Raw genomic sequence first — 17474 nt, 5'->3', positions numbered from 1 at the left:
GGATACCTCTATTTCTTCATGAATCCATTTCACAGCAAAATAATATCTTGTCTTCCTAAACTGCCCCATATTTCCCGACACTGTGGGCAAAACAAATAAGTTCTGTTTTCAAACGGGAACAAGACATCAATCTAATTCTCTCTTTGACCTTCATCTTCCCCTTGGCTGTTCAGGATTTGCTGTATCCAGGCAACCTGATCTCCAGTTTTTGCTCACTGGCAGAAATGGCTCAGGGATATTTGGTAAAAAATAAATAAATAAATAAATAAATAAAAGAAATCAGAGAGCAGAGAATGTCCCCCAAAATAGAAAAAGGATCACTGTTCAACTGTGAATTTACTAATTTACCAATTATTCTTTTTATGTAGTGTTTGAGATAATTTCAACTCTGGCATTTTCAATACTGAACACATATTATCAGATGTGTCAGTACAATGTGTACAGGGCCAGACTATGCTTTGTGTATATAAAGTTGCTACTGATCATTACCTCTATATCTAGAATGGACAAACGTAGCTTTTTCCTATAGATTTTTCAGTTAGGAAGTGTGTTGTATAAAAACAAATGCTTCTATCAAGAGTCTTCTTAAATGCCTGAATGAATTTGCACAGTCTCTTTAGAGTCATTGATTATCTAGACTAAACCAAAGTATATGCACTCACTTTCTTGCACATATAAACCCACCAAATTTATTTATTGTAAGAAATTGATCTATGATATTTTCAGGAAGCTAAATTTAATGCAGGTAAATTGCAGCAGCAGATACTTAATCTCTTTTTTAGCCTAATTTTCCCAAATGTGAGTAGAAGACTAATATATCTGGAATATTTTATTATATTATTATAAACTTTTTATTCCTATAGCAATAATTCTCTCACAACAGGAATTATGTGATTATGAATCATTTAACTTCTTGAAAAAGCAATTAACTTACCTTCTACTTTTTCTAAAGGACTCAAATAAAAGAAAGCATATGAGAGGAAAACCCTAAAGAAATAGGTAAACCTTGCAGATGCATAAAATATTTACATTACTTTGGTTCCTTTATCTCCCAACATTCTTTCTTCTGAATAATTCAGTAGAAACTTAGTCCAGAAAACTATGCATTACTTCAAATTATTACTTCTATTACATATTAGTTATCCTTATTTTACAATTGCATAAATTCCTTAAGAAAAGAAATTATGTTCACACATGCACGTGCACACACACACACATACACACATATGCATATATAGAGAAGGAAGGGAGAAAGAGAAATTTATGATAGTTCTTTAGTTCAAGAGACATAGAGAGATAATTTTATAGCACAAGGACATTAATGTTATAGTGTAGGGAGAAACAATTAAATAAACATAATTAAATAAGAACTTTCCATGGCTCACACCTTAATCATGGCTATTCAGGAGGCTAAGACCAGACTACAATGGTATGAAGCCAACTGAGGAATGAAGGTTGATGAAACTATCTAAAACAACATTTCAAGGCTTACTTAGAGAGGAGTTACAGTCACATGAGTCAAAGAATGAGTACATTTCCTTTTGAACAGTGCTACCCCCCCATCCTCTTCCAGTTTTCCCCTCCCCGACTTCCTGACCTTCTGAAGTTGTATAGTTCATTTCCAGTAGAGTGTCTAGTGGGTTTCACTACTGAATTTTTTTTTGTCAAAGTAATGTACAGAGAGGTTACCGTTTCATACATAAGGCAGGGAGTACATTTCTTATCAAACTTTTTACTTCCTCCTTTGTAATTTGCCCACCTTCTCCCCTCCTTGGTTCCCTCCCCATCCTCCCCCAAGTTGTACAGTTGGTCTACAGCATATTGTCTTGTAAGTATTGCTGTTGCATTGGTTCACCACTTACACTTTGTCTCTATATTTTGGTGTTCCCCTAGCCTCCTTCTGATAAACATACTTACATTGTTCATTGCACCAAAATCAGTTACAGTGACATCAGGGGTAAAAACATGCAGAAGAAAGACAAAGGAAAAAGGCATGATTTCATAGGGTATATTGGAAATAACAACAACAAAGATAAACTACTTATTTCCAAATCTTGTAATTCATTTCACTTAGGAATATCTTTCTTTGGGTCTGGCTCAATTCACTTAGTATGACTTTTTTCCAAAGTCTTTCCATTTCCTCACGAATGGGGCTGAGACATTCCTTCTAAAAGATACAGAGAATTCCATTGTGCCTATGTACCACATTTTCTTGATCCATTCAGCTACTGAGGGGCATCTATGTTGGTTCCATATTTTAGCGATGGCAAACTGTGCTGCAATAAACATAGTTGTGCTGGTAGCTTTACTGTGATCTTATTTGTAATCCTTTGTATAAATGCCCAAAGTGGGGTTGCTGGGTCATAAAGTATCTCTATTTTTAGCTTTTGGAGGAAAATCTACACTGCTTTCCAGAGTGACTGGTTGAATAATTTTACACTCTCACTAACAGTGTAGGATTCCCTTTGGCCACATGCCCGTGAACATCTGTTGTTGTTAGTTTTCTTGATAATGGAAAATCTTACTGGGGTGAGGTGAAATATCAATGTTGTAAAGCTATAGTGATTAAAAAAAAATCTTGGTATTGGCACAAGAACAGACCTGAGGTCCAATGGAATAGAACTTAAGACCCAGAACCCACAGATCTGTGTCCACCTAATCTTTGATAAGGGAACCAAAAAATAGGATGGAAGAAAGACTCCTCAAAAAAGGGTGCTGGGAAAATTGGTTAAACACCTGTAAAAAAAAACTAAAGCAAGGGCCTTATATATCACTCTGCAGCAGAATCAATTCCAAAAGGATCAAAACCTCAATGTAAAAGCAGATACCCTGAAAACATTGCAGGAATGAATACGAGAAACACTTGGGCTCCTTGGCAGGGGTCAAAAATTTCTTAATAAAGGCTAAAAAACAGCAAATCAAAGAATGGTTGGACAAATAGGATTGCTTCAAACTGCAGAGATTTGTATAGCAAATGATATAGCTAACAAGATATATAGCAAGTCCTCAGAGTAGGAGAAAATCTTTCCTGGGCAAACAAAGGCAAGGGCCTCATATCTAAAATATACTTGGAACTCAAAAAAAAAAAAAAATAAGTTCCTCCCCCAAAAATTCTGAAACAAACAACTGCCCCCTCAATAAATGGACTAAAGACTTAAAGGGAGAGTTCTCTGAAGACAAAATAAAAATAGCCAAAAGACACATAAAGAAGTGCTCAGCATTACTGGCCATAACAGAAATGCAAGTAAACACTACTGAATTTTTGGTTCACTATTTGCAGGGCTGAGTCTCATGAAGTAGAGTGCTAGCCTTGAACAAAAAGCACAAGGACAGGGGCTGGGAATATGGCGTAGTGGCAAGAGTGCTTGCCTCTATACATGAGGCCCTGGGTTCGATTCCTCAGCACCACATATACAGAAAATGGCCAGAAGTGGCGCTGTGGCTCAAGTGGCAGAGTGCTAGCCTTGAGCAAAAAAGAAGCCAGGGAAAGTGCTCAGGCCCTGAGTTCACGGCCTAGGACTGGCAAAAAAAAAAAAGCACAAGGACAGTATACAATCCCTGGGTTCAAGCCCCAGGACAGGAATACACACACAATTTAAAAGTTCAGGTATTAAAACTGAGAATACTATGATTTGTTAGCTAGAATGTTCAAGAAGGCATTTTCTAAGGACGTGACAAGGATATGCCTTCAGCTTTATGAGGACAATGTTTAAGAAAATAGCAAATACGTTCTGGCATATTGGAGCATGCATTTACCCGAGCTATTCAACAGACAGAGAGTTGGAGGATTGTGGTTTTAGGCCAGTCTGGGGGAAAATATGGAAATCCCATCTCAACAAACAAGCCAAGCATGGTATTTTTTCTTTATCCCAGTTACTAGGATGGTTGTTTCTTGTCCTTGGCAAAAAAACTGAGAACTTGTCCAAAAAATAAAGAGAAGGGGAGCTGTAGATCAAATTATAGGATACATGTCTAGCAAATTCATGGGCCTGTGTTTCAGTCCTGGTACTGAGTAAAACTTGAAAATGCAAAAGCCAAGGGAAAACAAAACAAAAAATACATGATTGGTATATTTTAATAAGGAAACCAAGTGTGAGAAGCTCCTAGCAGAGAGTAGAACCTGTTGGGAAGATGCAATCAGGACAGGCATCTAGAGACAAGCAGTTGGAGGTTGTCAAGGTAGTAGGAGAACATGAAGTGGATCCAGAGAGAGCATGGTCTTTAAATCACACTGAGCAAAATGAATTGCCCAGTGTAGTGTGAGTTCTCACAAGACACTGTCTCCATTTGTGCCATGCTTGTCTTGCAGCTTTCCCAACACTTCCTATCTTTGCTCTTTCAAAAAATGTGGACATCAAAACACACCAAAGAAGAAATACAAGTTGAGAAGTAAAAGAAGTAAGATAGAACATTTATATAACCATGAAATAGTTTGTATAAATATTGTATATAGTATTTACTGGGCATGTTTACCCAGGATGCAGATTACTCTGAAGTATTCTCAAGTGTCATGATTATTTTGGTTTTCTGGGATAAGGTTCAACAGTTGTGATTGCTTACACAGTTGTTTCTGATGCATCTGATGTCTTTAAGGAAAAAAAATGTGAATATGATAGGACATAAGTACAACCTAGGCAGAAGACATAATTGCTACCATCCCAGGAAGTGGAGAGAAAAATCTATTACATTGAACTCTGAAGGAAAATTGAAGTTTAGTGGATGTATTCAGGGACCCTGTCAGAAAATATCAAGAATGCCATTTGGAAAAGATTTATGAAGCATCTATCAGCGCCCTGCAGGCATCAGCATCCTGAATTATCAACAGCTCCCCTGTTGTGGGATAAAGTAGTAGCCTCTGTGGCAAGGACAAAATTGAAGTCTGCAAACAAGTCTAGGTCTTACTTCTTATACACATAAAACCAAGTCTTTGTAAATTTGCTTTACAACCAACAGACCTAGATCTTCATCCTCTGCCAGTTTGCTAGGGATTTGAATGTTGAGAATAGCTTCATTCAGAGAAGTTTCCCTTCCATTTGTGATCTAGACATGTGTTGGAGGTGTATAGGGAACTGTGTTGTCCATAGTTATTTTATACACTCTACTAAATATTTTATATTGCTCAGGAGGCAGGAAAGCAAAATCCCATCAATTTTATATGTCAAAAAAAGAAAGAACCTTTGTTTGTATATACTTGCATTAGCAGACAATTTGGGTAGATAAATTCCACACTATAAAGGATTAGGGGGCTGGGGATGTGGCCTAGTGGTAGAATGCTCGCCTCCTATACATGAAGCCCTGGGTTTGATTCCCCAGCACCACATATACAGAAAACGGCCAGAAGTGGCACTGTGGCTCAAGTGGCCGAGTGCTAACCTTGAGCACAAAGAAGCCAGGGACAGTGCTCAGGCCCAGAGTTCAAGCCCCAGGACTGGCACAAAAAAAAAAAAAAAAAAGGATTAGGACTTTACTAGAGTTATTCTAGTTGTGTATTTCTAAATTAGTGTTATTTTATAACATTTCTATTTTAGGGTTATTTAACAAAAGGAAGCTGTATAATCTCTACAAATTCTTACTCTTGCTATCTAAAATATGATTTATAACCCTGGGGTAAGACAGTAGGTGCTACATGTAAAACAAACTTCTTTTTCATCCAGCTTTAACAAAGAACAGATAAGAAGTTTGGGGTATTTATATTCCAAACCTGAATTGAGAAAGGATATGATACAAATAATGCCACTGGCCCTCCAGTGGGGTCATTTGTATCTCCTGTCTTGATAAAGTCAGAAATCTTTCAGCAAAGGATTCAATCACCACTTTTTCACCAGTCATGGAGCTGGGGCATAAATGGTTGTTATACAAAAAATTTCACTATGTCAGATTAAATATAACTAGAAAGTGGCATTGGCATCTCTTTCACACTAGCAGTAAACCTGTACTTGGTTTACTAAATAAAAAGTATATTTGATATCGAATATAAAGGTGAAGGGATGTAGCTTGATAGAATAACAAGGGGCATAATATTGAAACATCCATGGATTCTGTTCAGATAGACAAAGATACATTTTTTAGCTCAGTAGGTTTTTTGTTTAACTATGTTAGGAAATTTCAGTCATCAACTGAGGTGATTTTCATAAATCTATCTGTGAAAATATTCTGCCAGTGCTCTTTGCCCTCCTATTCTAAAGATGATAATTTCCAAATCTATTTAGAGGACTTCTTTCAAACATAAAACTCAAACTTTGATGTGCCATCCAAGCTTTAAAACTCATCTAAGTATTCCACCTGTATATCTTCCACATTATAAAAGATTGAGAGTGAACTTGTTGGCTCCTTTTACTTTTCCTAATTACTTTCTTTTGGTGAAATATTTACATGGAGGAGAACTGTCCAAATTTTCTGATACTTTTCAAACTAATCCAATATTTAAGTCACTGAAATAAAAGGAAAACTGAACAAAGTAAAAACAGAATACTTGGCTTCTCCAGGGAATATGTAAACATATTTATATCTATGAAAATATGTGCACAAGAATAAGTTCAATTGTTCTCTCCTTTTGTGTTTCCTTATATACACAAAGAGCAACACTCTGACAGACCATTTTCAGTTTCTTCTAGAAAAATAAGTCAATTACAATATAATATAGAATGAGAATACCAGTGCTTTCTGACTTATATGATTTAAATCTGGTGTTAATGAAAACATATAATGGATATGCATGAATGTTAAACATATGTTTTAGGAATATTATGGAGACAGAATTGTCTACTTCTGTGCAAATTTAATAAGCTAAATGGATGATAAAATGCCATAGTTTTAAGTATCTGGTATTATTGCTTTCTGACTTTTTATTTCTATGGATTGTGGTCCCTGCTTGCCTGACATAAATTAAAATGTCTAAGTACCACAACTTTAAAATCTCACTGTTTCTACTTTATGCAGGGAAATAGTTCAAAGAAGTAGAAAAGAGCTTAACTTCTCTACCAAAATGCTTACTGAATTATTGTTTTATAAGTGCTTGCTAAAATACATCTGTTTATGATGTGTATATACAATTTGCTATGTGTTATCTTCTAATACAAATGAAATAATTTTGCATAAATAGTGTTTTCTATCAGTTCAAGAAAGAAAATTTCCCCCTGAAAAAATTAATGAATATGAAATATGTGTTCTTAAACTTAGTCCTCTTAAATTCATCGTCATCAACAAACAAAATACTTATTTAGGGAGTTACATCTGGGTATTTGAAATTTTTGATGATTTTATATACATTCTGAATTTGTATAGATGGAAAGAATTAATTTTAAGTATGTGTTCCCATGAATATGTCAGGAAAATAGTTCTGATGGTTGGAACAAATGTGCAAGGCAAATATTCTTCCCTGCCCATATCTAACCTATCAGCTGGAATAGAATTCTGGAGACCAAACTGCTTAAAGACAAATAAGACGGCAAAGAAATTGGGTTTGCTGCAGAGGCGAGGGACATTAGAGAGACTCTCAGAGTAGCAGTGGCTTTTCTGTTGTTCCCCTTGAAATAGTTTGACATCTTTGACACATTAGACAGAGGTTTATAAATACCAATAAGCAGTTTCTTCCAGCAAGGAAATAAATTATTTGTAATTATAGCAATTACACTCTGGTAAAGGACCATTCTGACCATTTTTACACATGCAGTTGAGCTGTAGGCGACTTTTTCAGTTCATCAAACTATGCCTCCACTATAATCTAGAATGTATGATCACAAACTAAGAGAAAGGAAGATATTCAAGAAATGCAATACTATGTCCTTGAAGATATTCCATTCTTCAAGACAAATAAACCTCTAGATTATCTTTTTTTCACATGTGATATGGAGGTTGATTTGGAAGCAACCATTGGAATGGAGAGACCTTGATCATGCAAGAGAGAAACCTTGCCTTTTGCCAATATGCAAGATTTGCTTGACAACACTGATCTTTAGCCAGATTTGATAACTCATTAGAATACAAATTGACAAAAATGTATTAAATTTGGTGTTGCCAATGTCTATAAGTGATAATGTAACTTTCATTTGCATGTCAACAGAACGCTCTTCTATGTTTAGAAATAATCAGAAAAGTAAGTGGAGTGTTTTTACAACAATTACCACATTATCTATTAGCCATTATTTGACACATTTATAGACAGTAGTGTTCAAGGCTCAAAGTCCTAGGACTTTATCTAAAACTTAAAGGAAAAAAAGATTTGCGATAATTACATGGTTGTTACAAGAGAATCATTGAGAAAAGTCTTTTGGTTCCCCAGTATAAATATTTGACTATTTTTCTTATGCACTGACTATAATATGATGCATTTTGTGTTTCACGTTTATTGAATTTCACTCATTTATTTCCCATCTTTATCTTATCTTGTTTATTTTAATAAATGAATAAGTCAAATTCTTAGACAAATTACTATCTGCTCTTTAGTTCCTGTACATGTGCTTAAAATATTTAACTGGAATAATATATAACTTAAATCTCACAAGTTTTTATATCCAAAGATATCTTTCATAAACACACACATACACACACACACACACACACACACACACACACTTGTTCATGTCTATGTAGAATGCTAAGTGATGTGTACAGCATTGAATACAGGGTTTCATGCATACTAGTGACAAGTACCCTTCCAAAAGAGCTTCATTTATTTAATGATGTTAATACAATTGTTTTTATTTCTTGTAGAGCATCATTCAATTGATTTATAAATTGATTTTGGTTAAATGTCTTCTCTGTGAAATGAATTCCATAGCATATTGATGAATTGCTTTTAGAACAAAATATCTTATTGAAATGTTATTATGCATTTGGCAATCAGAATATTCCCAACTGATGTGGAAACAAATTCCATGAACTCTGTTGTCAATGGTAAAGTCATACTTATTATAAGGAAATTTTACTTGTGAGTGTTTTGGCTCCATTTATATTCTGCTTAGCCATTTTCTACCTAACATACACACACACACACACACACACACACACACACACACACACTTCACCCATTATGATTCTTACTTAAATGATGCCTGTAGTTTTGAAAATTACATTTAAAAATTTGACAAAATTTTCCTAGCCCAAATATCATAGTACGTTCGTGGTGATGTTATTTGTGCGAATTGAACTGGAGACATAGGTGCTGTCCCTGAGCACTTTTGCTCAGGGCTAGAGCTCTATTAAGTTGAGCCACAGTACCACTTCCGGTTTATCTAGTGGTTAATTGGTGGTAAGAGTCACATATATTTTCCTGCCAGGGCAGGCTTTGAATGTCCATCATCAGATCTCAGACTCTTGATTAGCTAGGATTACAGGTGTGAACAACCAGCACCTGGCCCCAAATACAATTCTTAAATCCTGTAGAATCTTAATGTCCTTAATATCTTGTTGTGGTAATGGTATAATGAAACCGTGTGCAGTAACTTTAGGTAAAGAATCTTCTTTCACTTCCAAAACAATTGTCCTGAGGCACTGTTTCCAATACTCAGAAGATTATGAACACATTTTAATGATATATGTGATTATTTTTAGTTTTGTTTTTCTTTTAAGTATAGTTTTCTTATTAAGAAGCATCTGTAGGATGAGTAATTGTGAATAATGGATGTAACAATTCTTTTTCCTTGTTAGTTTGCTGGCTGTGTTATTTTTAGTTTTTTATTTATTTATTTTTCTTTTCTCTTTTTTTGTGCTGGTCCTAGCATTTGAACTCAAGGTTTTTAAGATTTAGGTGCTGTCCCCAAGCTTCTCTACTCAAGGTCAGCACTATGCTACTTGAGCCACAGCTCCATTTCTGTTTTTGTTTGTTCGTTTGTTTGTTTTTTGGTAGTTATTTGGACATAAGAGTCTCAGGGTCTCTCTTGACTAGGCTAGCTTCAAATGGTAATCATCAGATCTCAGCCTTCTGAGTAGATCAAATTATAGGTATCAGCCACTGGTGTCTAGCTATTTTTAGTTTTTGTATTCTTTGGAAAACTCGACTTAATACAGATAAAAGTCTATTCTCATTATCAAAAGCGGGTTGTTAATTATATGACTGATTACTCAAACTAAAATTTATGTGTAAGTAACTTGGAGATTCTATGAAAGGGAACAATACGAATACACTCAAAACTGTAATTTCATCTCATTTAATACTTGAACAGACAAGCATAACTTCTATCTATTTAAATTGTAATAAGAAACCTTTCAGACTTTAATTATTGCTTGTGATTCTTGGGAGTCTTCTCTGACATGGAGAAACAACATAGAGGTGCAGAAATCCCTCCAGATTAGAAATGCCTTCTCTGGGTCTGAGCTATGCTTGTGGAAAAGCTACCAATGATTTAATTAGTTGAACTAGGAATAAAGTAGCTTAACTATAAGCTGACTTTGGCTGACAAAGATTCATCCAAGACATGGATAGAAAGAACTTTGCCAACCTTAAGTCTAATGTTTAATCATACGTACTTTGAAGAACCTCAAACACTCTTGGTTTAGGGGAAAAGGCAGGTATTCTACAGGAAATAAACCACTGAAGTGGGACTGTTTGAGAGACGCTGCAGTGAAGACCCAGGTTGACAGGACAAAGAGACAGCAAGGGATGGGAGAAAGAGTTGTATGAGTGTATTTTATGTGTGTGAGAGGAAAGAAACAGTAATAGCTTGGAGGTGGAGATTTTCCTCTGGAATTAATATTTTCATGGTTCTTGTTTGGTATTCAAAAAGGAAAGTGAATGTTGGTAAATTGCTCTCATTATTTCATTCTTTTTGAAGAAAATATTGTGATAGCATTTAGAATTTGTTTGCACAAATGAACTTGAGAGCCCCTGCAATTATATGGTGTCTAAGGTCTTGGTTAAAAGGTGGTGGTTGTTGTTTTTTTAATGTACAAGCCTTATTTTACGTAAGCCTCAGTACAATACTGTTGTTGGATAGGTTTATTTTCACACTTATAGGCTACAAAACTGGGACTTAGAATTATTAAACAGTTTGCTCCAGGGTTCATAGACTGGTCACAGGCTGAGTAGAATGTTTCCAAAGCAGCTAATTGTCAGTGGGTCTCAAGTGTGGCCCTAGACTATCAGTATCAGCAACAACAGCAAGCTTCTTACTAACACAGATTATCAGTGCCCATCCCAGGCCTTCAGTGTCAAAAGGACAATACAGGCTATCAACGTGTTTAAAGAGCTGTTGCCATTATTCCAATGATATAATTTAAGATTGGAAACAACTAGAAACATGGAAAGTATAGTTCTTTGCAGAAATCTCCCTCACACAGTGCAGATAAGGAATAAAGAACTATGGGGTTAAGAGAGACTTCTTTTCTTAGGTTGCATATTAGATGTACTGATCCCTTCCATGTACCATGCACAGTGCAAGCCCATGTCATCAGTCCCTTAAAACCCAAATGGTTGTGATATTATTTAGTACAGTTTATAAATGAGGCAAGAGAAGGTTAGATCATTTAAGTAACTGCCTTCCAGTAACCATGTAGTAAGTGATGGATTCAGTCTCCAGAATTGATATGTCAACAAATTATAGATGTACAATTATCACAGTTACCTGTTTTATGACATAGAATGACTGTTAGCAGACAAAAAATTTTAAATGTAAGCATGAATATAAAAAAATTATTAAATTCAGCAATGGAAGCAAGAATCTAAAGTCTGCTCCTTTTTGTTTGGTTGGTTTTTATGTAGTACTAGAGATGGAGCCCGGGACCTTAACATATGATAGGCAAGTGTTCTATCACAGAACTTACATACTCATCCTTAAAGATGTGTTTATGGGCTGGGAATATGCCCTAGTGGCAAGAGTGCTTGCCTCGCATACATGAAGCCCTGGGTTTGATTCCCCAGCACCATACATATAAAAAATGGCCCGAAGTGGCGCTGTGGCTCAAGTGGCAGAGTGCTAGCCTTGAGCAAAAAGAAGCCAGGGACAGTGCTCAGGCCCTGAGTCCAAGCCCCAGGACTGGCAAAAAAAAAAAAAAAAAAAAAAAAAAAAGATCTGTTTATGTCTTTGAAGTTATTTTAATTATTATATTTTATTCAAAGTAAGTAACATTCATCATTGCAGTCTTTAAGTGCTCCAAGTCTGCATAACTGCTGAGAATTTAAACTGTTGATTTTACATAAGAGAATATGACATATTCAATGTTTTCTCATTTCAGAATATAATAATATCAAGGAGTATTGCAATAAATCCCTTCAGTTTGAAGTTGTCAAATATTGATATCTTAATTTCCCCTTAGAAATACCATTTATATCTTTGGGCAAAGTGTTTCAGAAACTTAAAGTTGGTATCCCATAACTGTGTTCAAAGAGATCTCAATGTATGTTTCTGGAAGATGTGCAAATAATATCATTTTCCTAGAGTGATCATGCAAATTATAACACTTACATGGCAGAAAAGACCAGAAAGTGCTGCTAAAAGAATTTCAATATTATAATCCCTAGAATTATCTTTAGGCCTTCAGTTTTTCTAAACAAAGTTTTTTATCAGTATATACACAAGTTCAGTTAAGTGGCTGCAAACTTGATCTATAGTTCATGCAGCCTATACATGTTTATTATGCAGTCCTTCTGCAAGTAGAAAACAATAGTAAATCAGTATTTGACCTGAAAATTGATAATAAAGTACTAATGGACCTCAAATTAAGAAACACTATTGAAAGAATTGCATTAGAATTTCAGTCAAAATATTTTTGTAGAATGTAATATAATTCATTTGTATCATTAAATATTGTATAATGAATTTTAATTATAAAAAGTTTAAATAATGTGGTTTTGAGCTATACTAAAATACAGCATATGTTTTTGATGAATTTTCTTGTAATATAATTAAGTTATATTAAACAATAAGGTATTACTAAACAAAGAGAACTCTTTACATCATAAGTAATTTGACAGCTTTAAATTTGTTTTAGATTGCCCTAGGAATACTCAAAATGTATTGCTTCATTTATTCCCTGAATTTTTCCTGAGAGAAATTCTAGAAGTCCTGTACACATAATTACTATGACTTTTTCATTTGAGTTTGAATGGAACTTTCTTCCTCTTTAACTTCAAACTTACCAATTTGAAGTATTAAACTACCAATCTTGATAACTTTGATTAATATAGGCTCAGGTGATATTTGGTTGCCCAAATTAAATTCCCCCAGAGTCAATTCTCCACAAAGTATTAGTAATGAAGTTAAACTAATCTCTATCAATTTTTTTTCAGGAAGAACTCAACCCCGTTATTGTCACCCCACCAATCCAAGCCATTGATCAGGACCGGAATATTCAACCACCATCAGATAGACCAGGCATCCTCTACTCCATCCTCGTTGGTTTGTATCTAACATTTTATACTATCATTTCACATTAAAAGTTTTTCTTGAATTAGAGGAAAAGTTTTAGTAACAACTGGTTAACACTGGAAATGATTGTTACACACACACAAATAATTAAAATAATATAAATGTGTTTCCTTTTCACAGTTTCAATAATAATGTGTAGAAAAGAAATGATGATATTTTCATTTGAAGAAACAAAGAACAATTGGACATTTACTAGTGTCTTGCAGATTTCTACATTGGAACTCATAATTCATTCTCTAGTAACACAGTATTTAATGGTTTTTTAATTGAATGGATACTATAAATAATTTTATAGGATATGTCTGAATTAAATAAAAGTTATTTCAAGCTATGTGGGTGAAAGTAAAATGATGCATGGTAATTTATATCTGTGACTAATTTATTTTTGAAAATTTTCATAGAAAGTCTGAATATATCCCCAATTCATATATTTCTGACAGTGCAAAACAAAAAGATGAAGAGATTTTTGTTTATCTTAAATGACTTTGGCTAAAATATGGCTCTGGCTGACAGTGCAAAAATAAAAAGATGAAGAGATTTTTGTTTATCTTAAATGACTATGGCTAAAATATGGCTCTGACTGACTATCATGGTTTATAAGAGAGCAGAGACCTGTGCATGTGACAGGGACAAAGGTTTCACTATAAGCTAGTTGCATAAATGGGATAATTAAATTATTTAAAGAATCTATGAACGTATGCTTCTTTACATTTTGAAAAGTCTTGGTATAGATTAAAGAAAATAATCATCTTTTATTTCTTTAATTGAAGACGTCAAATTACATCAATCACTCTACTTAATGCAATATAATAAAAGCACTTGAAAATATGCAATAAATGTCCTCTATTAAGAAAGGAGATGTTTGTAGCAAGAAGAATTAAAAAAAAAAAACTACAGTTTGGGATGATACACATGTTATTTACACCAAATAATGTGTGGGCACCTTAGAAGGGAACAGCAGTTACTCCCAAGGGTATTGCTAGAGGAAGAGACATTTAGTAGGAAGACTTGGGGTTTCTGGTAGAAGATGCATGCGAGAGTTTTTCTATAGATGATTCAGTATGTTTGAATGCCCTATAGAAAAATATGTATAATAGACCTTGGGACTCACACTATTTAGAGATGCTGATATCGATTAACATTTGTGTAGTTTGAGTGAGAAACTGGTTTGCTAGCAGTGGGGATTAGGTGATATACAATTAATGTAACCTAAATTATACATAAACATACCTATTAACTAAGTGTTTATGTACAAATTAGAGGATGTAAATTTGATAAAAAGAGAAATGCCCCAGAATTTGGTTTGGAGGATTAGGTATGATGATCAGTGTGTGCTTCCTTGAGTTGGTAAGACACTGGCAAGTCTCAGAAACCAGAGGGGTTGATACCCATTGCTGATAGTGTGGTGAAGAGCTTGTCGCTGCGGATTAAAACTTGAGCTTTTCTGAAACCTCAAATACTTGTAGCACTGGAGAGATGTGAATAAGTTGACAGCAGGAAACACAACAAAACCTAGGGCAACAGGACGCTTGAAGACCAAGGTATTTTTTTTCTATATTGACATTTACTCTGATTGAAATAAGGAGCCAAAATTTCATCACGAAAACTGACATAATGATTTTATATCACATCAATCTACAACCAGGAGATAATTGTTATTCTCCCAACTAAGTATAACCTCCAATATTAACTTTGCTCTCTAGGCAAAGTTAAAAGATATTAGACTATCCTAGAACACCACCTCTGAAACAACAGTGGCATGAATAGAAATGCAGAGACAAAATACAAAATAATAGGATTTCCATACCTTTGCTTTCAGTTATTTTGCCTAAATCCTTAACTTTCCTTAAGTTCATTCAAATAAGTCAGAACCTATATGTATTCCAAAGAGAAAATTCTCAGTTATAATGTACAAAACTTCTCTATTGATTTCAGACTTCATAGTTTCTGTAGATGAGATGTGAGGATATGAATGTTGTCTGAAATGGCAATTCAGGGATGTCACTGGCCACACACCATTATTACAATTAAATTATGGACATTGCAATTAAGCATCCTCTGCAACCAATGACTCAATGTTATCTTGAGCCTTTATGTTCCTGTACTATGTGTCCCAAGATTTTCTGCAAACAATAAATACACATTGAGATCAGTTTATATCAAGTCTCAAGTGCAAATATGAAAAAATAATAATAAAGAAAATGAATTCAACCTCAAAAGTCTGTAAAACATCATTAGCTACACTGTCCTACATAGAATTTGTACTCCAAAATAGAACAAAGGATAAATGTATGAATACATAATGATGCAAAGTAGTCTAGATTCCAGGTTAAAATTGATCTACACTTACAAGAAAGTCACCGAAGTCCAATGAGCGTGAATCCAAAGATATAAACCCGTACATAGACTCACCAAACTTACAAATAAAAAAAAATCTTGAAAGCAAGAAAAGTGCAAATTTTCCTGGGCAATTGAAGCCCAATAAAATTAGCACTAGGTTTCTCAGAAAAACTGTAGATGTTGGCCAGCAGTTGCATGATATGTTCAATTTGCTGAAAGAAAAGTAGTAAGTCAGTGAATAGAACAGATCATTCCTTTCAAGGGTAACAAAAAAGCAATTCAATGGAGAAAGCAATTCAACGTAAAAGTTATCCTTTGTAATTATATGTATCTTCTTGTCATACTATTTAAAGATTTTCCTAGATATAACATTTTATTAGTAAACATCTATTGGGATAGTCTATAAAATAAGCCTACTTAGTGTGTGGGGGGGAGAGTAATAAGGGGTACATAAACGGAGGGAGGACTGCTTAGTAAATGCAGTCATTACCTTCATGGTATGTTATGTAAAAATTGCACTACATAACTTGAGAGTAGTGAAAGGATGGGGGAACATGAGAGATTTTGAAGAATGGAAGAGGTGACATTGATCAAGATGATTGGTACTCATAACCTGACTTCTAGAATTGAAATCCTTAATGTGCAACTACTTATTAAAAATAAATATTATATATAAAAAGATAGCTGCATGTCATACATCTTTTAACGAATACTTAAACTGATTGTTTATGTCATTCTTTAATCAATCTTTAGTATCATCAATTATCTACTCATGTTTTGTTAACAGTTTCTCAAAAATGTTATTATTTATGGGGATTTTTTTCTGATTTTTGTTTGTTTTGTTTTTGTTGCCAGTCCTGGGGCATGGACTCAGAGCCTGAGCACTGTCCCTGGCTTCTTTTTGCTCAAGGCTAGCACTCTACCTCTTGAGCCACTGTGTGACTTTCAGCTTTTTTCTACATATGTTGTGCTGAGGAATCAAACCCAGGGCTTCATTTATATGAGGCGAGCACTTTACCACTAGGCCATATTCCCAGACTTTTTTTTTTCTGTTTTTTAAAAAGTTCAGGAAATGTGCTGGAGCCAGCCAGCAATGAAAGGGAATCCTGATTGAGGGTGTAAGGATTAAAGAAAAAGAAAGATACAAGACAAAAGACAAAAGACAAAGGATGGGGTTCGGGAGGTCTGCAGCTCAAGACTGTAGTTCAAGACTGCAGCTCAAGACCGCAGCCCAATTTATTCTTTTTTTTTTTTTTTTGCCAGTCCTGGTGCTTGGACTCAGGGCCTGAGCACTGTCCCTGGCTTCTTTTTGCTCAAGGCTAGCACTCTGCCACTTGAGCCACAGCGCCACTTCTGGCCATTTTCTGTGTATGTGGTGCTGGGGAATCAAACCCAGGGCCTCATGTATATGAGGCAGGCACTCTTGCCACTAGGCCATATCCCCAGCCCCCCAATTTATTCTTAACTTCCAGTTTATATACAGTTTAGGAACCAGGGAATGGCATAGGATTAACTAAGGTTTAAGAAAACAGGAAGGCCCTGAAGTTGGTAAATGACAAGAGGCAGTAAAACAAGATAAGGTTGAATGGCTTACATAAAACAGACTCTTGTGGACATAATAAAACATCTCCAGATTAGTGCTGCCTTCAAGTAAGCCATGTCCTTGAACGCCCTTGAGATAACGTAGCCAGAGGGTAGGATAAACTTTGTTGTTGGCTCCCTAAGCCATGACTTTGCATGCCCTTGAGATAATCATCACTGTTGGCTCCC

The 17474-nt window shown here is 34.9% G+C and overlaps 1 protein-coding gene across 15 annotated transcripts in view; it reads left to right on the top strand.

Moving 5' to 3' along the window:
* Positions 1-17474, top strand: part of Pcdh15 (protocadherin related 15) — a 443526-nt gene that overhangs the window by 191529 nt on the left and 234523 nt on the right. For all 15 annotated transcript variants that reach the window (XM_048338795.1, XM_048338794.1, XM_048338792.1 and 12 more), the window contains one exon: positions 13226-13334. In XM_048338795.1, the coding sequence (XP_048194752.1) occupies positions 13226-13334 (109 nt within the window). The remainder of the gene's footprint in view (positions 1-13225; positions 13335-17474) is intronic.

This window comes from Perognathus longimembris, chromosome 2 (genome assembly GCF_023159225.1).
Source record: "Perognathus longimembris pacificus isolate PPM17 chromosome 2, ASM2315922v1, whole genome shotgun sequence".
Taxonomy (NCBI): Eukaryota; Metazoa; Chordata; class Mammalia; order Rodentia; family Heteromyidae; genus Perognathus; species Perognathus longimembris.
This window is presented reverse-complemented; position numbering and strand designations above follow the sequence as displayed.